The following is a 19,149-nucleotide window of genomic DNA, read 5'->3' as shown; positions in this document are numbered from 1 at the left end:
GGGAAAAGCTGAGGGGAGAAAAGAAGACATTGAGCGAAGAGTCGGAAAGGCTAGTGAGCTTTGTTTGTACTCTAAGACAAAGTATTCAGAGGGAAGCACAAATAATAGCGACACTAACTTGCGTGAAATTCTGCTACCTTTCATAAATTTCGCCATCGTTCAATTTCGCCATAATCAATCATCGTTACTCATTAGTTTTCCGGTCAAGATTCAAATACAAATCGCAGGGGCATTCGCAGCTTGCATGGCTATATTTTATATTATAATTATTAGGCTGTATACACGCAGAACCTCGTGCATGCAACCTAATCACGACCCACTAATAGACCCCGGTCGATATACCGACATTGACCTTTCCGTCGCAGCCACTACTAATGTAGACTTTACATTTCAGTAATATTTTCAAAATCCTACTGAAAATAGCAAGAAACGGATATGGCCAAGCTGAAAAGAAGCGAAAGACGCAGCGAAAATATGGTTTCATTCGAGTATTATTTAATCAAGGCATGCATGTGAATTGTGAGCAGTCCTATTTTAGCTTACGCAATGAATCAAATAATATCAATTGCAAATCTATGTAAATGAATGCAATTTGGGTATGTCGAACCTCAAAAGCCTTCATTCTCCAAGAATTGTTTTGACAACCTCCCACACAATCACCCAATCACCCAGCATCACTGCATGCTTCTAATGTTTGTGATCTGTCTCACGTCACCTACCCTGCACGTTGAGTAGTCTCTCGACGGTGACCCCGGGCAGTTTTCTGTTTCGCAGCTCCCCTCGTATCTTCTGAACCTGGGGGTAGAACGGAGCGGGCAACGTCAGTCACAGGTGCTCCTAAAGCAGACGGTCCTCTAGCCCAGAGGTCTCAGTAAACTCTACCGGTTCAGTCATCTAGGTGTGCGACAAAAAAGGTAAAGCACGCGTGAGTTTCAGACCTCGAACACGTCCTAAGATGTCTAGAAAAGCCGAACATATTCACATTTATGCGTCGCAAAATCATCACCAGGAATATCCACGTTTGGTGTAAACGGTCAGCCGAAACCCGGGCGGGTGGTTTCATTATGTCAACTTTGTCAACAGTGTTTAATTTAGTGTTTCACCTGTTCGACGTAGGCCACCACCACACAGACGGACTCCCGGGTTCCCATAGGCGGACCCTTAGTTCCCCGGTTACTCTACAGTCAGATCCCTGCTCCCTGGGTCCTTACAGGCGGACCCCTGGATTTCCAGTCACCTGTTCGGCGTAGGCGGCCACCACACAGACGGAGCCCTCGTCTTCGGGTCCCCATAGACGGACCCCTGGATCTCCAGTCACCACCAGACGGACCCCTGGCCTGGATCCCTACAGACGGGATCCAGGCCTATATACCTGTTCGGCGTAGGCGGCCACCACACAGACGGAGCCCTCGTCTCGGGGTCCCCAGTCGGGGGGCCAGTCATGGCAAAGCGCCGCCACCCGGTCCGCTACCTCGTACACCTGAAAACGGGGTGAATTTACTCAGTACACCTGAAAACGGGGTTAGAGGGCTTACCTTGGTACACCCGTAAACGGGGTAACTCGTACACCAACTAGGAACGGAGTACGCTCATGACTCATATCATACAATCATACAGTCATCTACCAGGGTCACTGCCAGCGGGTAAACAATACCGTCTTTTTCGATTACGTCTACGTAAGGGTTGAACGATCTCTTCGTATCGTTATGTCAGGTTGAGGGGCGTCTCAACTCTCAACAATCCCCATTATTTGACACCAATTGCTGATATCTCCCGCCCCTTCAGTTTTAGTACCTACCGTAGCCTATTTCACCAAGCAATACCATATCTTAACCCGCGAGTTGCTGGGGGGGGGGCGTTAAACGCCCCCACTTTTTTCGCCGGGCCATAGCATAAAAACGGCGCGCCGCAGGCGCGCCAAATTTTGGGTACCTGTAGGGAATTGGTTGAAGTTTATTGTGACAAAGTTTCAAAAAATTCGGTCGGGAAATTTTTGAGATATCGAGGTTTTAGTGACGTCATGATTTCTGAGTTTTCGACCAAAAACGGCATATGTTCAAAAAATCATATAAAATCACAGAATAGACATACAGACATGCTGTAAACGCCATTAGACTGCCAATACCATGTTCAATCAAATGGATATCTTCGATTATTGATTATTGTTCCGCATTTTCCATAATCTTGAACTGAATCTTGGCAATTTTTCGTGACTACTTCACGACCATGATACATGAATTTCTTAAATTGAACTTTTTGAGCCAAACACGTACACATATGATAAAATAAATGTCACCATCGTGTTCTACGCCCCAAATTACCTATAAAACATGTGTCACAGGCTGCGAATATCAGTTTTGATTTTCGGGGATATGTGCCTACCCGGTTGACCTGACCTTGACCCTGACCTATGCTTGACTGACCCCTACATGGAGCTGACACTCTTGTAGGCCTTATAAGATGGATTGTGCACCGTTTTGACAGAGTTTATGGCGAGAGGCGCCCATTGCGAAGTCCTGAAGTCCATGCTACTGAAAGCCCGATTTCAGGTGTTTGACCTGACCTTGACCCGACCTGTGACCTCAAAATTCAACTTTAAAGTACTCATCTGAAGCGTCTCGTCGCGTTCTTTCGTTTGCCGCCTCGTGCGTTTCGCTGCGCCTATTGGTTCTCGAGTTATCGGCTGGGGGCGTTTAACGCCCCCCCCCAGCAAACGGTGGGTGGCGAAATACCCCAGCAACTGCCGGGTTAACTGAACATACCCTTCCCTTTCTCGACCATATTCTCTCAATATAATACACCCTTCTTATCTCATCATACCCTAATATCCTTTCACGGCCATATCCTATGTCATTAAACCCCACAACCTATATCATACCCCATCATATACCGTCATCGTGGTAACATCCCGTCTATTACAAATACCTCTTCGTTGAAGCCGTAACTTAACTCCGCACAGGCCTGACACGTCGAGCCTAGACCACTTCTATCTCCTCGTCGTCATATAAGCCGTTCATCCGGCTGGTTTGTCGTACTTCGCTCCATTACACAATACACATACCTCCTCGTCGTTACAGAAGCCGTTATCCCCGCTAGTTTGTCGTACTGAGCCCCAATGCACATACCTCTTCGTCGTTACCGCAGCCAGTATCATCACTGGCCTGTCGTACTGAGCTCCACTACACTGGACATTGGACAATACACATACCTCTTTGTCGTTACAACTTACAGTAGCCGGTAAAAACTGCACACAGTACACCAGCTGCTACCTCCTCGTCGTTACAGTATCCACTGGCTTATTGTACTGAGCCCTTAGGAAACATAACCTCCTCGGCCCGATTTCACCAAGTGAATATATTCTTGGTGTACTTTGGAAAAGTACACCGATAAAGTACGACAATAATACTATTCGGTTTCGCCACAGGAATATATTCAATACGCCCGCTTTACGTACTTTGAGAGCCACCGGCGCGCATGCATATATCTTTTCTTGTCGGGGACATGCAGTCACTATATTTTTCCGTATTTAAAGTCGACGAGCTTAAAGGGACCCTCCCACCTTCAAAAAAGTTAATGAATTGGCATAAAAGTGATGTAGCGTGAATCACAAAGAGCGAAAATGAACATCTACCAAATTTTACCGGAAAATATTCACCCGTTTTCGAGATATAAGACTTTTATTTTTGTTTACTTTTTGGGAAATCCGCTGTTTCTATGACGTCACATAAAGGTTTTCTTTACGTCGGCATTTGGAAGCAATAGTTTGGTATCAAAGTGCGACAAATATTGCGCGAATGATGCGTTTATCTTATCAAGGTCAATATATGATGGCCAATAAAGGATTCCAGGACAATTCTTATGGCATTTCTTCGTATCGCAATTCTTCGTCTGCAAATCTTCGTCAGGGCATTTATTCGTACCTATCGCATTACTTTGTCTCGCACCAGGGTATATGAAAATCGGCTCGCATTTCTTCTTCAACGCAAATATATGCAAGAGTAAGCATTGAGGGACAAATAAATGCACCGACGAAGATTTGTAGACGAAGAAATGCGGACGAAAAATTGTGCTACGAAGAAATGTCATGCGAGGATTCGTTCGGGTACCATGACATTTATGTGATTTCAAAGTCAAGGTTCACAGCTGATCTGCTAAATCAAGCCAAGAATCCAAACTATCAAAAAACTATAAATATTTGTCTGTCACAGAGGTCTCAAGCAATATAAGGTTGACATATGTTGAATCAAAAATCTACTGTCACAACTCACATCTCCTGCCTTAGTTTATCATTGTTGTTTTAACTTGCTTTCAAGAGAAACAGAAGCCAGTATCTGATATCACTTCAGATGATTGTTTCAAGATCTGAGTTCAAATGGAAATAAAAGCAAGATCAAGATGAAACAGGGATTATTGCTGTTAAAGTATTTTGGCCATGATACAACAAGCACATAAATCATTAGCCAAATCAAATACTGGTTGGTTTGTCAAGATGTTTGTTGTCTGTCGTCTGTCGAGCTGCTATGAACACTGAAAGAGTGAGCTGCCCTCACTCTTACTTTAAAGAGAGTAGTTTAAGTTGAATGGTAGTGAGCTGTAATTAGACAAAGCAGCTATTCAGTGCTCACATCAAGCCAGGCTAGGAAATGGCATCAACTGTGGTGGGAGGAAGCAGGTTCGGCAGCCCTATGTTGTAAACTTCTGTTATGTCTTGTGTTTGATCAACTGATGTTTTCTGCTCTGTTTTGTGCAGTGATAGTAGCAGGTAACTGCATGCTTGTCAAATTATGTGAATAAACGAATTCATAACATTGCATTTTTCTCTCCATGCAAGGAACAAGTAAGATGTTGTAGAAAATGTAATAGAGGGCTGCATTGCTGATTTTGCACTTTATCAGAGCTTTATTTAGAATTGCTTTCCTGAAAGCTACACACAGGCCCCAGTGCTGAAATTCACAATGTCATAGCTTTTGGCAGAAAAAAGAAAAGACTTACCGAGGTTAAATTGGCTGAAAGTATGGCAGAGCAGGTCTTGATGCGTATGCCCATCCGTGTGCTTGCCGAAGCCGAACTGACTGCAACACATTTAACTCTGACCCACCATGGTGGCTGGCATATCCAGAACTTTCACCACTCTAAACAAGACAACTTTCAGCCCTCAGCATTGTATTAAAACACTGTACAAAACACTCAAAATTTGTTTCAGTGCCATCCACGGACAACATCAGTCGCCATTCACCAGGCCAGTAAAAACAGAATAGATAATAGCTTCAAACCCATGTAGTCAGAGTTACTAGGTCTGCACCTCAAAACAAAATCCAGGTGACATTCACCACGCCAGTAAAAAACAGGTACTTAGGTAACGTAACAGCTTCAAATCTGGTAACATGTTGGTCGGACTTTACACTACCATATTTACATGGAATAATATGATACCAAACAATAGTGCAACCATTCTGGACAACAAAAGTGTATGATAAAATTAATTTAGAATACTCTGGCAGCATGATTTACGAGCACAGGCAGGTGTTACCTACCAGCCTTCTCAATGCTCGTAAAACCAACATTGTAGTTTTGATTTTACCTTACATGATAACACACTTGGCTGCAATGGCACATTTAATTTAATACTGTGAAAAGACCAGTTATAACCACTTCACAAGCACAATTGCACCTCATGCCGACATCCTTTTCCAAAGACAGTCAGCAGCGTCTTTCGTCAAAACTGGAAGATAAATCCCCTTTCAACTGTTAACATCAAAAATATTTCTTCATGGTGTGACTTTGATCTCCATATGGAAACCTTGCAGGAAAAGAATTAATGTCAATTGTCAGCTCTTCAAATTTCTTTGGACTTTAACTTGCAGTACCATATCCAGTTTGCTTTGATATTTTGTTTTTTATTCCATGTTGAAGTTGAACACCAAGCTCCAGATATAGCAGGCAGCTTGATCATCTTCGGCCTTGGTATAATATCAGTCCAAGTTCCAGTGGTGGGTATCTTCTAATATTCAAATTAAAATGAAAAGCAACATGCTTTCTCAGCGCCGACGACGGATTTCACGTTGATAAACAAGGGAGCTCAAGGTCAGCAAAACTCGGGTTCAAGGAATGGCGGGCGTTGAAATGACTGCTGACGTCATCAAAAAACCGCTAATGGTTAAGAGATAGGGACTAAGCTGGTCCCACCCTGCAAGTAAAGGGAAGAAATTTCTTGAACACCATAAAGCTGCGGGGGTTGCGACCAGGATAAATGGTGGTTTCTGAGCCTGGCCGCAAACTTGGCTATCTCAACTCAAAACTAATGTTAAGGTGGGATGGTCCCTTTAAATGCTCAGATATACAATATTATGGAAAAAATTTCTAGCTACACTAATAAGAATTAAATTTGCTGATCATACAAGAGGAAGTACCTAAACAAATATTGCTAATAATGCTCTTGATTTTTGCTGGGAGCATGACATTCCAAAGCCAAAAATGTAAACAATCGGCAGCAAGCCGCGCAGCACAGTTGACGTTACTGGCGTGTGTGGGTTTTATTGGATTTTGAATTGATATTAATTTTTTTCTTCCAAGTTACTTCTCATTAGATATTGCTTCAATATTTGTTCACATCTTCTACGCAATTCTGGAGTGGTTCAAAGCAAATATAAATAAAGTCGAACAAGAAATGGCATTACTTGAGGCACCTATCTTATATCTAACTACCGATTCCTGACGATAGCAAGGAGCACGGCCGACCAGCCGACAAGTTATCTGAAATATTACTTGAATCAAGTTTTTAAATAATCGAAGGGTCTACCGACGACTTCAAATATGGAGAATATTTCGGAATCATTCGGCAGACTGAACCTGAACGGAAGCGGGAAGCCGGTGATAAATTGAATCATTTGGCCACAACACAACATTATGGACATTGGACAGCATATGGGTACTGCAAAGAAATAGCAAAAGTGGGCGATGAAAACGAATGTAAACGAATGCGTTGTGACTTGTGATGCAACATGCTGGGCATGTCAATCAAGGCGTTGCTGGACTGGACTTCAGTCCTTCCTCTCGCCCTCGCCAGTTGTTTACTTCCTCTTCGGTAAAACGCTGTATAAAGAGCACGGTGTAATTATCACGGTGAGAAAGATTTGAAACGCTTTTGGCCTTTTGTGTTATCAAAATACAATGTGAACTGTCCTTTTTTAAGTGGAAAACTCAATGTAATCGGGAAATGGAATGCGAATGAAAAAAGGAATTCCCTGTTGTGTTTCTGCATGATGGGGTGATTTTAATCGCAGTGATGCCACGATGAGATAAGCCTTATAAAAATAGCTGTTCTGGGGTTTAATTTCAATATAAGCCCTGACACACGATACCCTATATATCCAGCAAGAAATAACCATTATGACATCAAAAACTTTTTGCGTAGCCTGTGGCATGTTTTTATCATACGTTGCATCGACGAAGTCATTAAATTTGTAACATTGTCATTAAAAAAATTGATGTATGCCAAGTTGTTTCTCAAAGAATGCCACAAAAAGTAGCATACTTTCAATGCCAGCAAACTCGGCAAACAGCTGTTGAAAAAGCAGATCGGCGTACCAGAGGTACCTCAAATGTAATAGTATGCCAAAAAACGACGGACTTATGCAGTCATACTTTGTCTTTGTCTTGAATAAGTATCCCTGTACGGAGTTTGGTGAAACTGAATATGTCATAATATGCCAAAAGTGAATATGTACGCCGCCGTAATGGAATATATTCACTTGGTGAAATCGGGCCCTCGTCGTCACAGTAGCCGGTAAAATTATCGCCGGTTCACATAATCGCTTTTCACAAACGTCAAACTGTCATACCACAGCCGGTAAAAGCAGCTGCACACAGTACACCTACCTCCTCGTCGTTACAATAGCCGGTGTCTCCGCTGGTCTGGCGGGCGGTGCCTCGTGCGCTGAACACCGACACGGGCGGCCATTCGGGGTGGCGGCCCGGATGGGCGCGGCTCTTCAGACGACGGCCGTAGAACAGCTCCGAGGTCATCTGTGCGGAGGGGGGAGAGGCCAGTTAGGCTTTAACAGGGGTCAGATGAGGTCTGCGTGGCGGGGAAGGGGTTAATGACAGTGGTCACAGTTCAATTTGGTGGGCGGGTTAGATGGATATCAGGAGGGGGGGGGGGGGGGGTCGATTGGTTGGTTGTTTGGTTAGGGGCTGAAGGGAAAGTTGGCTTATGTTGAAATAAACAATATGCGAATAGACTGCATTCTCTTCGCTATATTCGTGGATTTTTTTCTTTTTTAGGGATAAACATGATTTAGAGAAACCTACCAGCAAGCTCTTGTTTTGGCACACGTCCTTACACCTATACGATCTATTGGACCACGTACAATATTTATCCATGATCATTACGAACTTCGTACTCGGCACGTAAAAGCATAGAGGTTACTGAACTACCCCATGATCGCTCGCCTTCTCACCAATCGTTAAAGGTAGTGTGCCACCTTTGAAAGATTTCCCATTTTATTTTTCCTAGGATAAGAAGCTTCTGTTTTTACCTAATATCGCAAAAAAATCAAAAATGGGCCTGGAATAGTGCCTTTTTCGCCTAAAAGTTTTTCGGTTTTTAGATATGTATAACAACTGTAGTGGGCTCACCTGCAAACAGGCGTCGGGCAACAATCGCGAATGCGGCGCACTTGTGACAATAAGCAAAGGTCATTATAGTGTTACGACCATACGACGTACGGGAATGAGTTATCAGCTGTCTAATCGTAGACAACACAATGTCGAGCCTTAAACTGTAAGCCCGTATTGGTATTGTTTCTTTTATTTGGCTGTCGAACATTATTTATGGTTTGAAATATGATTTTATGTAAAATAATTGATATGAAAAAGCCGTCTTATAAGTCATGACCCCATTTCACCACACGCAAGTGGCAGAAATGACAATGATCAGCTGACGCATTTTTCTTGGCCGAAGTCAGAGCGCGCGGCCCGACGCACCACGCGTATTTGGAAATTCCGACCTCGACGAGCATCAGAAGCCACCTAACAGGCGTGTTCGAAACCGCAGGAGATGATGATGAACGGGTTTATCGAAACTTGATTGGATGAGCATATCGGTAATAGCGATTTCAGTGTGTGCATTTATTGTTCATAGTGGTGTGAAATGTGGTTGGGGTACGACCGACAACCCGTCGGGGCGAATTTCGCACTGGGGTACTCAAAATTTGAAGAATTTAAGACGTTTCCATGAGTTTTGAAGGTATGGATAAGTTCTAAAAATCCGGTTCTCCTTATCTGGGCCATTAACTCCATACGGTCCAAGAAAGCTGGCACACTACCTTTAAGTAAATTAACGCAGATCCTCGTTATCAAAAGCCTTTTTCCAACATAACCGGTCCCCTTTATTCCCCCTTACCTTCACGATGTCGGAGTGCGAACGGTAGTTCTCATGCAGTGTGATGGCACAGGGGAAGTCGGAGCCGTAACGTTCCTGAAGACGCTCCAGAAGGGACCGCTCAAACCGCCGCTCCCGACACACTTCAGAGTAGACGTCCGGTGACAGCTGATGATGGACATAATGGCGTCATTGGGGGTACCACCGCTCACGACACACTTCAGAGTAGACGTCCGGAGACAGCTGATGATGGAATAATGACGTCATTGGGGGTAACGCCTCTCCCGACGTACTTCAGGGTAGACGTCCAGAGACAGCTGAATGCTGATGATGGGCATGGTTACGCCAGTCGTCAGAGTAGAATACGTCCGGCGCCAACTTACCGTTGGAATAATGATGTCAGGGCGCCAGGGGATAAGTGAGATAGCAATGTCCGTTAAGGACAGCGAGCAAAGCGAAGAAGGACACAAGCTCACGTACTAATTGGTTAGCCCATTATGTCCCGATGTGACCCAATATGACGCAGAAACACATCAATAGCGTCGAAATACGAGCCCAAGACCCAGGAAGCCGAGGAAGGCGTGAGTCATTGTTATTCAAATACACTTAGAGTAAAAAAGACCCACGGCTCAACATCCCAACCTCCATTTTCCCCTCCATCACTGACCTGCAGGTGGTCCCCAGCCAGGACCAGCCTGGTCTGTGGTCCAGCCAGGGAGAGGACCCGGGCCGCCTCCCACTCCAGAGCCTGAGCAGCCTCGTCCACCAGAATGTGGCTGAAGGTGTCCTCAGGCAGGTCCAGCCACGTTAGGTACCTGAGAGTGGGGAGAGACGGTTAGCGGAGTGGCCAACAACAGAGAGAGATGGTTAGATTAGATAAGGATCGCCAGGGCTAATTCGCATTTTTAATGTTCACGACATGAATGAATAAATGAATGATCGACTCACGTCACGGCTGAATAGTGTCTAGTCCAATTAATGGGAGGCAGAGTCTGATCATCCCGCGTCGAATTTGAGTAAAACGCCTTTTTGGGCGAAGAACGAGCGAGCGAGATAGTGAGCCCTGCACGTGCGGAAGGGCGAGAGGGTACTTCCAACGGGCTTGTGCAAAGCACCCTTTTAACCGGTCGCTAGCGGTGTGCCAAATTTGAACGCAATCGGCCCAGCCGTTCCTGAGATCTGGAAGCGGTATTCTGCACGTGCGCACGTGCATACGGGGTCCAAACTGACTTTTGCACGGCACCCTACTAACTAGTCCCCAACCGTGTACCAAATTTGAGCGCAATCGGCCCAGCCGTTCTCGAGATCTGGGAGCGCCCCCTGCACGTGCGCACGTGCAGTAGCACCCTAACCGCAACACATGGGAATGCATTGCCTGATGGGTGCCTACCTGTATGCCAAGTTTCAGCGAAATCGCCCCAGTAATTACAGTGTTATTGAAATGGGAACAAATTTGGCATCTCTTCTTTTTGCATTTTGCACGTGCAGTGGGGGTCACTAACGTAGATCAAGAGTATCCGACCTTTGGTAGAAGGGATGCAGCTACCCTACAAAAATTACCGCAAGACAATCGCCCAAGCGGCTGCTGAGATATGGGCCTCTCAAAATCATTACTTTTTCAAAACAGCTTGGACACCTTTGACTTTTCACGTGGCACGTGCCACGACGGTCACTGAGATGTATCAAAAGTAGTCAGTTACGGGGTAGAAGGGATGGGGCTACCCAGCAAAAAAGACCGCAGGCCTTATCGGTCCAGCGGTTGCTGAGATATAAGCCTCTCAAAAGCGTTACAGGCCGGGCCGGGCCGCTCATATTGAGATTTTTCTGTTATATCGAAAAGACTCGCTTCGCTCGCTGCGCTCGCTCGTAATTACATACTTAGCAGGGTAGAGCGTCGTTTAACGCTCCGGTGTAAATCAGCCCCAGGCGTGTTTGCCCGTGTGTCGGGAGGGCCGATGTGGATTGCGGATGGTGGAGGCAGCTACGCTGTTCTCCGCTGAAGTTGAGATCGAGAGGGCAGACAACGACACGGTGCCGGAGCTACTGACGCCGTGTCATGACGTGGTGTCGCAGTGTCACTTACTTAGACACGGCCAGCGTACAGACGATGACCCGGTGTCCTGCAGTGGATGATAGTTTAAGATGTACAGATAACAGACGTTTTCCACTTACTTTGATACGGCCAGTGTACAGACGATGACCCGGTGTCCTGCAGTGGGCGTTAGTTTGAGATGGACAGAGAACAGACGTTTTCCACTTACTTTGAGACGGCCAGCGTGCAGACGATGACCCGGTGTCGCAGTATGTCCTCAGTGGTGGGATGACGGAACACCACGTCGTCGTCAGCGTCAGAGTCCTCCCGCAGCGTGAACTGGGGAACAGAGAGACGACGTCAATGGGGATTACACAAAACATAAATGGACAAGGTGTGAGTATTTGTGGACTGATGATTACCTCAGCCTGCAAGCTGAGAAGCAGAGAATGTGTGAAACTAAGAAAGAGTAATGATGTGAAAACTGAAATGGGAGAGAAGAGACGGTGTGCAAATATGGTGAAAAGAGATCGGACTGAGGAACAGAGAGACGGCGTAAACGGAACACAGGAGAAGACTGGAATAGATAATGTAAGTGCTAAAGCGTCTCCCTAGTCATTTAACGGTACGGACCTGGCCGTCGACAACATTTTAAGAAATATAACGTGCAATTAACCACTAATTTAAATAGCAAGATGAATACCACGGTGGCTATAAATAATGAATACAACAAAAAATGGACACAAGTGACAGCTGCTAACCGCACAAAGTACGCCCATTACATCAAGTTCGTACACACATAAAGAAAGCGTTAACGTTTTTAACTGACCGGTCGGACGGTGTAGTGCACTGTTCCCAGCCTCCTGCGTCGGTAGTAGACCCGCAGCGGACGGGCCGACTCCATGCCGCCCTTCACGTACCCGGCCAGATACTCTCGGATGTAGAGATCGGCAGCGCTAGAGAAAGGGGGGGGGGGGGGTCAGAGAGGGCGACGGACTGGGGCCGAATAATAACGAAGATATGTAGATCATCGAAACGAGAGGAAAAAATAGAACGTGAGAATAAGTGATGCGAACGGCATCCGAGCATCCGACATTAATTTTACAGCCATGTGACAGAGAAAGGTTACAATATGGCTATATGACGATGTTAACAAAATATGGACAATAAATTGTGTCTGAAAAATTTATGTCGTTTTCGTCCTTCATTAGGAAATGAAACACAAACGTGGTTACCTACCCATGACCAGGATGGGGGATTAAACTAACCTCAGACACCTTTTGATTAGGCTCTGACCAGCACCTTATTACGTTATTCATCCGCAACAACACGCCCTTCGGGAACCATCCATGCATTTGAGTTTCTCAGAGGCTGACATCACTCGATGAGCGTAGTCTTTACCTGTTGCTGTGGGTGCAGATGAGGATCCTCGAGTCCTCGCTCCCGTTCAGAATGTGTTTGACGCCGTGCGCCATGGTGTAGGTCTTACCCGTGCCGTACGGACCTGTGAGGGAACGAAAATCAGGGATGTCAGATTTCAGTCGATTCAAGGAATTACGCATCACAGCGACGAAGTTAGATGAATAGAATTAACGGATAGAAAGACACACTATCCCAAAATTGAGAGCAAACTCCGCACCAAGGCAGCAAAAGTGCTGTCGCTTTATAATGCACTAATCGCACACACGCAAGTAGTCACAACTCAACACAAGCAAACAAATGACAGACACAGAAGACACACAACGAACAAACACGCTGCACATGACACACGAATATAATACAAAGAAGGAAATAGCATAGCTGCATGTAATCCAAAGGTTCGACTTGCTAATTCAGGCGGCACCCCTAGGGCGTACCGAGAACAAAGGTAACACATCAACATCTTACATAAAAGAAACCTAACATAGCACCCCAAATAATCGACAGACCGGCCCTAGGACGTACCGAGTACGAGCACGGGCGGCAGCGGCTGCGGCACTGTGACCGTCATGGCGTTGATGGCCTCCTTCTGACGCGGGTTCAGTTTCTCGTCTTCGGGGCGCCAGTGACTGTCGGCGTAACGGGTTAGGTAAATATCAGACGGGGTGAGAGGGCGGCACTATGGTCACAGGGGCAGACAAGGTCATGCAAGGGGTCACAGAGTGTCAGACAGGGTGATGTAGGGGTCAGAAAAGGGGGTTAGGTATGTAGATGACTGAGTTCTGACAGGGCGCCGGATGCCGAGCCATTAAGACAAAAAGGGTCATATAATAAAAGGTTAAACAAGTCACACCCACCTACAATCTGACAAAAAAAAAACTAATGAAAATCTTTAATTTAGGCTTGTTAATGCATAAAACGGCCAGCAGACTCGCGAAAACAGCCCTACCGCGTCAGATCATACGAAAACAAACACCTCTCACTAACCAGCACTGAATGCCTCCAGTGTCCGCGCTTACCTGGCCGGGTTCCACGGTATGGTCGGCCTCTGAGCGGTATCAGGGAACAGCAGGTGGGGCGCCTTCTCGGCCGCCATTCGACACCCCTCTTGCATGTCACACGACCACTGGCGACTGGGCAGGAACCGCACGGCGGCCCGCAGCATGGCGTCGTCATCGTCATTCAGGGAAAGGTCTGTGGGCGAGAAGAAACGGGGCTTGAGCGCGAGTGAGAATAAACAGTAGATAAAACGTGATCCGCACGCTGAAAAATGGTGTTCATGCTGCGAGCTCGAATAAAAAAAGAGCACGGACACTGGGCAGCACTCATGATAAAACACATTCCTTAGAACAGACGGCACATAGTTCAAAGTCTCAGCGGGACAGATAAGGGACCGTTGATAAAGGGGTAGATTATCTAGGCACAACCAACTGCGCCCTCCCCTCTCCCACCCCGCCCATCAAAGACCAGCCAACTGAAGCAGCTTCCTTGCTCGATTACCCCCCCTCCCCCCCACACACACACAGACTAAGGTATTAATATGAGCGCAACAATCTACGGTAGGGGGTCATTTGCACCTCGCTTAGGCCGGCCACGGGTCTGTACTGACCTGAGACCATCTGGCTCGGCAGCCGAAAGTAGATGTCATTCTTAGCTTTGGCAGCGATCAGAACTTCGTACACCTTCCGCTTTGTGGGCTCAATCGGGTTCTGGGGCGACGGGCGAAAAGGCGTCAACAGTTATTTCAATGGAGCGCATAGTATGGTGCACTACTCAATAATCCCATAAGCTGTTTATATCACATACAACAAATTGTTCAGTAAAACTAAGCAAACGTAGACCTCAGTATGCAGACAAGGTCTATGATCGAACTTATATGTATCATAGGAAAAGTATCCTGACGAATGTAATGCGTTTCCACCTAGCCACAAAACTAATAACATAAAACTAAGAACATACCTCCGCGGAGTCCAATAGACAATGTACCGCCAAAGCAATGAGTATTGGACAGTGGGGCTACGATTATCCCATGACACTTCTATCAATTTTTGTCAAGTTAATCATCTCCGCAATCAGCTAACGTAATTCTCACTAGGGTAACAGTGTCTCGTGTCCCACCTTGGTCACCGGCGCCAGCAGCGCTCGCTCGCAGTTGTCCAGAATCAGTCGTCCGGCGGCCGTGTCTGCTGACAGCTCCTGCTCCGTGTGCAGACGGGCGAACAGCTCACCAGTGCGGACGTGGTGGATGCTGGCGGATGGAACCGAGCGGTCAGGACACTTTGCGGCGGAGTTATGGGGTTTAAAATAACAGGACGCCAGTCAGGACACTTAGCGGCGGCGTTACAGGGTGAAAGTACAATAAGCAGGACATCGATGTCCGCAAGGTAAAACTATCACACGATCGAGTCAAAACATTTGCCAGCTCACTGCCGCATGCTTGTCAGAAGGGTTGGTAAGGTAAAGTGCACTACAAAATAACAAAACGCACATAAACAAAACAACAGTGAGGCAATAACGCCTGGTGGCTGGGCAAAAAAAAAAAAAAAAAAAATGCAGGCCACAATCACAAAATATGGGTATAAGGTGTACTACCTAGGCAAATTAGGCATACGATCTAACTAAGCTCAAGAAATATTCTTCCCAAATCTACCATCAACTAACTCACTAGACACTCCACCCCGATACGACCCATATAACTCTGCCGTGCAAAGGCAAAAGACATTATGTCGGGTCAGAGGCCATTACCTCAGGTCAGAGGTCACCCGAACATAATGGGTTTTGCCTTTATACGGCAGAACTACACTCGCATCATAAAATATAATACGACTCACAATTGTAATACACTCACTCAATTCCTTTCAAATCCTACCACCACTCAAGTTACCAAAAGACTCAACCTCTTTCTCTCTACCGCTCCCAAATATCTCCCCGGTTACTCACGTGGTCTCTGGCGGCACCACAAAATGTCCCATCAGCCGTAGCTGTCCGGTCACATTGAACGTATGCAGCAGCTGAGTCCGCGCTGCCTCCTCCAGTTTCAGCAGTATTCCGCTCCATTCCGCGTAGTTTTCCGCACTGAGCGGACTCCGGTCCGCCGGCGGAGCCAGGTCGGCGGAGGGCGCAGGGTAGGCCTCCTGCGCGTTCTTGTCCTGCTCATCCGGCGGACTGGGGTCCGGAGAGAACGGGATCACCTATGGGACGGAAAACGAATGAAGCTGACCGTTTATTATTAGGATTTACGGGCGAGTCGACTGCGGTGGTCATTTTGCGTGATGAAGCTGACCGTATCTCCCGAGAGGTTTAGATTCATGAGCACGCCAGCAGAATCATAAATTTTAGGAGAGAACTTAATATAACTAAAAAAAAAAAACACGCAATCACAATAGAAATCCCTTCTCCAGAACAACTAAAGCAACATCCAAAAACGATAAACCTCAAATAGCTAGTAAATACAGAACGACTTGAAATAAAACCGATTCGGAAGAAAATATTATTCAAAACGAAGTGCGCTTCCACTACACATAGGACAACTAACTACTTCTTTCTCGAGTCCATAATGCGCATTCTTGCTTTTGAAAGACGCCTATAGGAACCAAGTAGCTACTAAGTCCTCCGCGTCCTGTTCGGTCCAACTTTCTCACCTCGGCGTCCTCCTCAGTCCAGCCGTGCTCGGAGATGGTCAGTTTCCCCCGCAGTTCCTCCACCAGTGTATCCACCGGCAGGGGAGCCACATTGGCCTGCAGCCAGCAGAGCAGGGGCGCGTGGTGCGGGAACACCAAGGCCAGTCGCTGGCGGTAGGAGCCGTACACGTCCGCGGAGAACGACACCGTCATCTCGAAACACACCTGTGAGAGACAGTGAACGCATATCAGCACCCTTATCAACTCGAAACGTACCCGTGGGAGACAGAACGCACATCAGAACACATATGGCAGCTCACAAATTGACTAGACGTCACCTCGAAACGTATGTACCTGAGACAAGACAAATATCGAAAAAACGCTTTACCTCGACCGTCACTCAAAACGGTTCACTTGTTACACCACGGCGGTCCGTTCTGTACTGGTTTATTGAACCGCGGCCTCGGCTCAGGCCGTGCGCCGCGGGCCGAGTCAGGGGCGGCGCCAGGTACAGCGGCACGTGAGCCACTGGCGCAGCCAGGGGTGGGGCAATCTACTACATCACTCCTGACGGAAACATGAGATCCCATTCACCTATTACATAGATTTATCGAAACTCGATCCGTTTACACTAACCTTCGCCCTGGTGGGGGGGGGGGCCATTTTGGCCCCCCCCCTGTGGTTTTTCAGCGATAACTCAGAAACCACTTGAGTTAGCGCCCTGAAACTTTGTATAGCTGTTTATTCAACATTTTTACATCATGTCCTTTTTTGGAGGGTTCGGGTCAGGTCAGGTCAGGTCACAAGGTCACCAAAACTGACACCACCTCTAAAAAAGTTCAAAGCTCTCTCAAAGGCACAGCTTTTATCCGATCGATGTAAAATTTACAGTACTTGAAGATGTCACTCAGCTCTACAAAATGGCTATCTCGGATTTTTTATAAATGTGACCTAAGGTCAGGTCAGGTCATCGCTGCTCCCCATTATAAGTCAATGGGAGAATCGAAAAGTAGTTGTTTTTCAGCTAAATCGGGCGTGATTGTTCCTATATTTCGTTATTGAAGTGTCTTGGGTCAGCAAATCACAGCCCATGTGAAACCATTTGCTTGTGACCTCGCTGAGGTCACGCTAGGTCATCTCCCTGGTCACCAGAGGTCACCAGCGGTTTTTCTGCACTTACTTGTTATTGAATAGAGATAGAGACTCCGTTCGACGTTTATCGTGTTTGTCTCGTCAATGCGGATCGAATGATATGCAGCATGACCTATTTCGGTAAGGTCATGACCTTGACCTGAGGTCAAATTTTCAAAATGACCTTTCGAGGTCAAACTATATATCATTCGACGCGTCTCGACGAGCCAAGCACGATGGTGCATGAATCGTTTCTCTATTTTCTCGTGAATGCATGCTATAGTTAAAAACATTTTCAACGAAATTTGCCAAGTTGACCTTGCATGACCTCTGTAGGCTAAACCGTTGAGCTGAGGTCAAATCTGACGAACCTTGGCGAAAGAGCTTGAAAAGAGCTATCGATTGCTTTTTTCCGCGGCTCTCTAGCTCTTCTAGTTTCCGAGCTACAGCGGAATATGTCCGGCAACACCGAAAACACTGAAATTTGACCTATGATGACCTCTAGCGACCTCAATATTGACCTTAGCGAAAAAATGACCGAAATACTTTCGAACGTACTTGTTATGGGCTTTCGTTTGCTTTTTTCCGCGTCTTCCTAGCCCTCTTCGTTTTCGAGTTAGACGGGGGGGGTCATTTTGGCCCCCCCCCCACCAGGGCGAAGGTGGCTCAGACCCACACCAGGGCGCGGGCTAACATGTTTATATAACAAAAGAAAGAACATTCTGAATCATAGTTCACCCTCCCTCCCCTGCCATTCTTACCGGCGCTCCGGTGCGCGTGGAGCGTTCCACCAGCTCCTTATCTTGGCACGTCCACTCCCTCGCATCCACTTTAATCGGTTCAGGCAGCAGCGCCGGGCATCGCAGCTCCCCCAGCCGAAACAGCGGGCGGGTGCCGGTATCCAGGAGCCCCATACCCTCCGGTAGGGAGCCAGCTGTGACCGCCACACGCCACTCGACTCGCTCGTCTTTGCGTGCGGTCATAGAGCCGGCAGGCGGAGATACGGCGAGGTGGGCACACTCGGGGAGCACGGCGCCGGCACGCCAATCCGACTCCACGCGTGCCTGGGGACAGTGGAATATGGTGGAGGGGTCAGTGGGAAACTTAGAGATACCTCACACATGGGGAGACACTCGCGCAGACAGAAAACCTCAGATTGAGAGACTCAGCAGGTGGAGTATAAAGGCACGGTGGGGTGCGAAAATGCTCTGGACTTTGCAAGCACGTCACAGTCTGCTATGATAACAACTGACAAATCCTTATCAATGAAACTATTGGATATCAGCATTTACGTATGAAAGAGCATTATAAGCACCTAAAAAAAAAACACACACACACACACACACACAAACATATATAGCTTAGTAATCAACATCCGCATTATGAATTTGCGACATACCTACACCTTACTTAGAACATCAAAATTCAGAACCATCCTTAGTCCATCTTATTCTCCAGCGCCCATGCCCACTTTACTGTGAAGACGATAGGATAGTCTACCTGGGTAAGAACGCAGCAGCGCTATATCCGTGTGTCGACTCTGGTTTCGTCTCACCTGTATAGCG

The 19,149-nt window shown here is 46.8% G+C and overlaps 1 protein-coding gene across 4 annotated transcripts in view; it reads right to left on the bottom strand.

Annotated features, from left to right (window-relative positions):
• The window catches only part of LOC122366584 (probable helicase with zinc finger domain), a 33,671-nt gene extending 15,034 nt beyond the window's left edge, over nt 1–18,637 (bottom strand). For all 4 annotated transcript variants that reach the window (XM_043338987.1, XM_043338985.1, XM_043338986.1 and 1 more), the window contains exons 1-15: nt 18,346–18,637; nt 16,475–16,678; nt 15,774–16,024; nt 14,952–15,081; nt 14,443–14,542; nt 13,853–14,027; nt 13,359–13,462; nt 12,816–12,918; nt 12,244–12,370; nt 11,644–11,753; nt 10,050–10,197; nt 9,404–9,550; nt 7,879–8,025; nt 1,373–1,480; nt 720–795 (exon numbers count right to left, since the gene is read on the bottom strand). In XM_043338987.1, coding sequence (XP_043194922.1) covers nt 720–795; nt 1,373–1,480; nt 7,879–8,025; nt 9,404–9,550; nt 10,050–10,197; nt 11,644–11,753; nt 12,244–12,370; nt 12,816–12,918; nt 13,359–13,462; nt 13,853–14,027; nt 14,443–14,542; nt 14,952–15,081; nt 15,774–16,024; nt 16,475–16,678; nt 18,346–18,567 — 2,152 coding nt within the window. In that variant the 5' untranslated portion in view covers nt 18,568–18,637. The remainder of the gene's footprint in view (nt 1–719; nt 796–1,372; nt 1,481–7,878; nt 8,026–9,403; nt 9,551–10,049; nt 10,198–11,643; nt 11,754–12,243; nt 12,371–12,815; nt 12,919–13,358; nt 13,463–13,852; nt 14,028–14,442; nt 14,543–14,951; nt 15,082–15,773; nt 16,025–16,474; nt 16,679–18,345) is intronic.
• Nucleotides 18,638–19,149: the final 512 nt, after the last annotated feature.

The sequence above is a fragment of the Amphibalanus amphitrite genome, unplaced genomic scaffold, assembly GCF_019059575.1.
Source record: "Amphibalanus amphitrite isolate SeventyFive unplaced genomic scaffold, NRLGWU_Aamphi_draft 000817F_arrow, whole genome shotgun sequence".
In the NCBI taxonomy this organism is placed as follows: Eukaryota; Metazoa; Arthropoda; class Thecostraca; order Balanomorpha; family Balanidae; genus Amphibalanus; species Amphibalanus amphitrite.
Note: the sequence above shows the minus strand (reverse complement) of the source record. Positions and strands in the feature narration are given on the sequence as shown.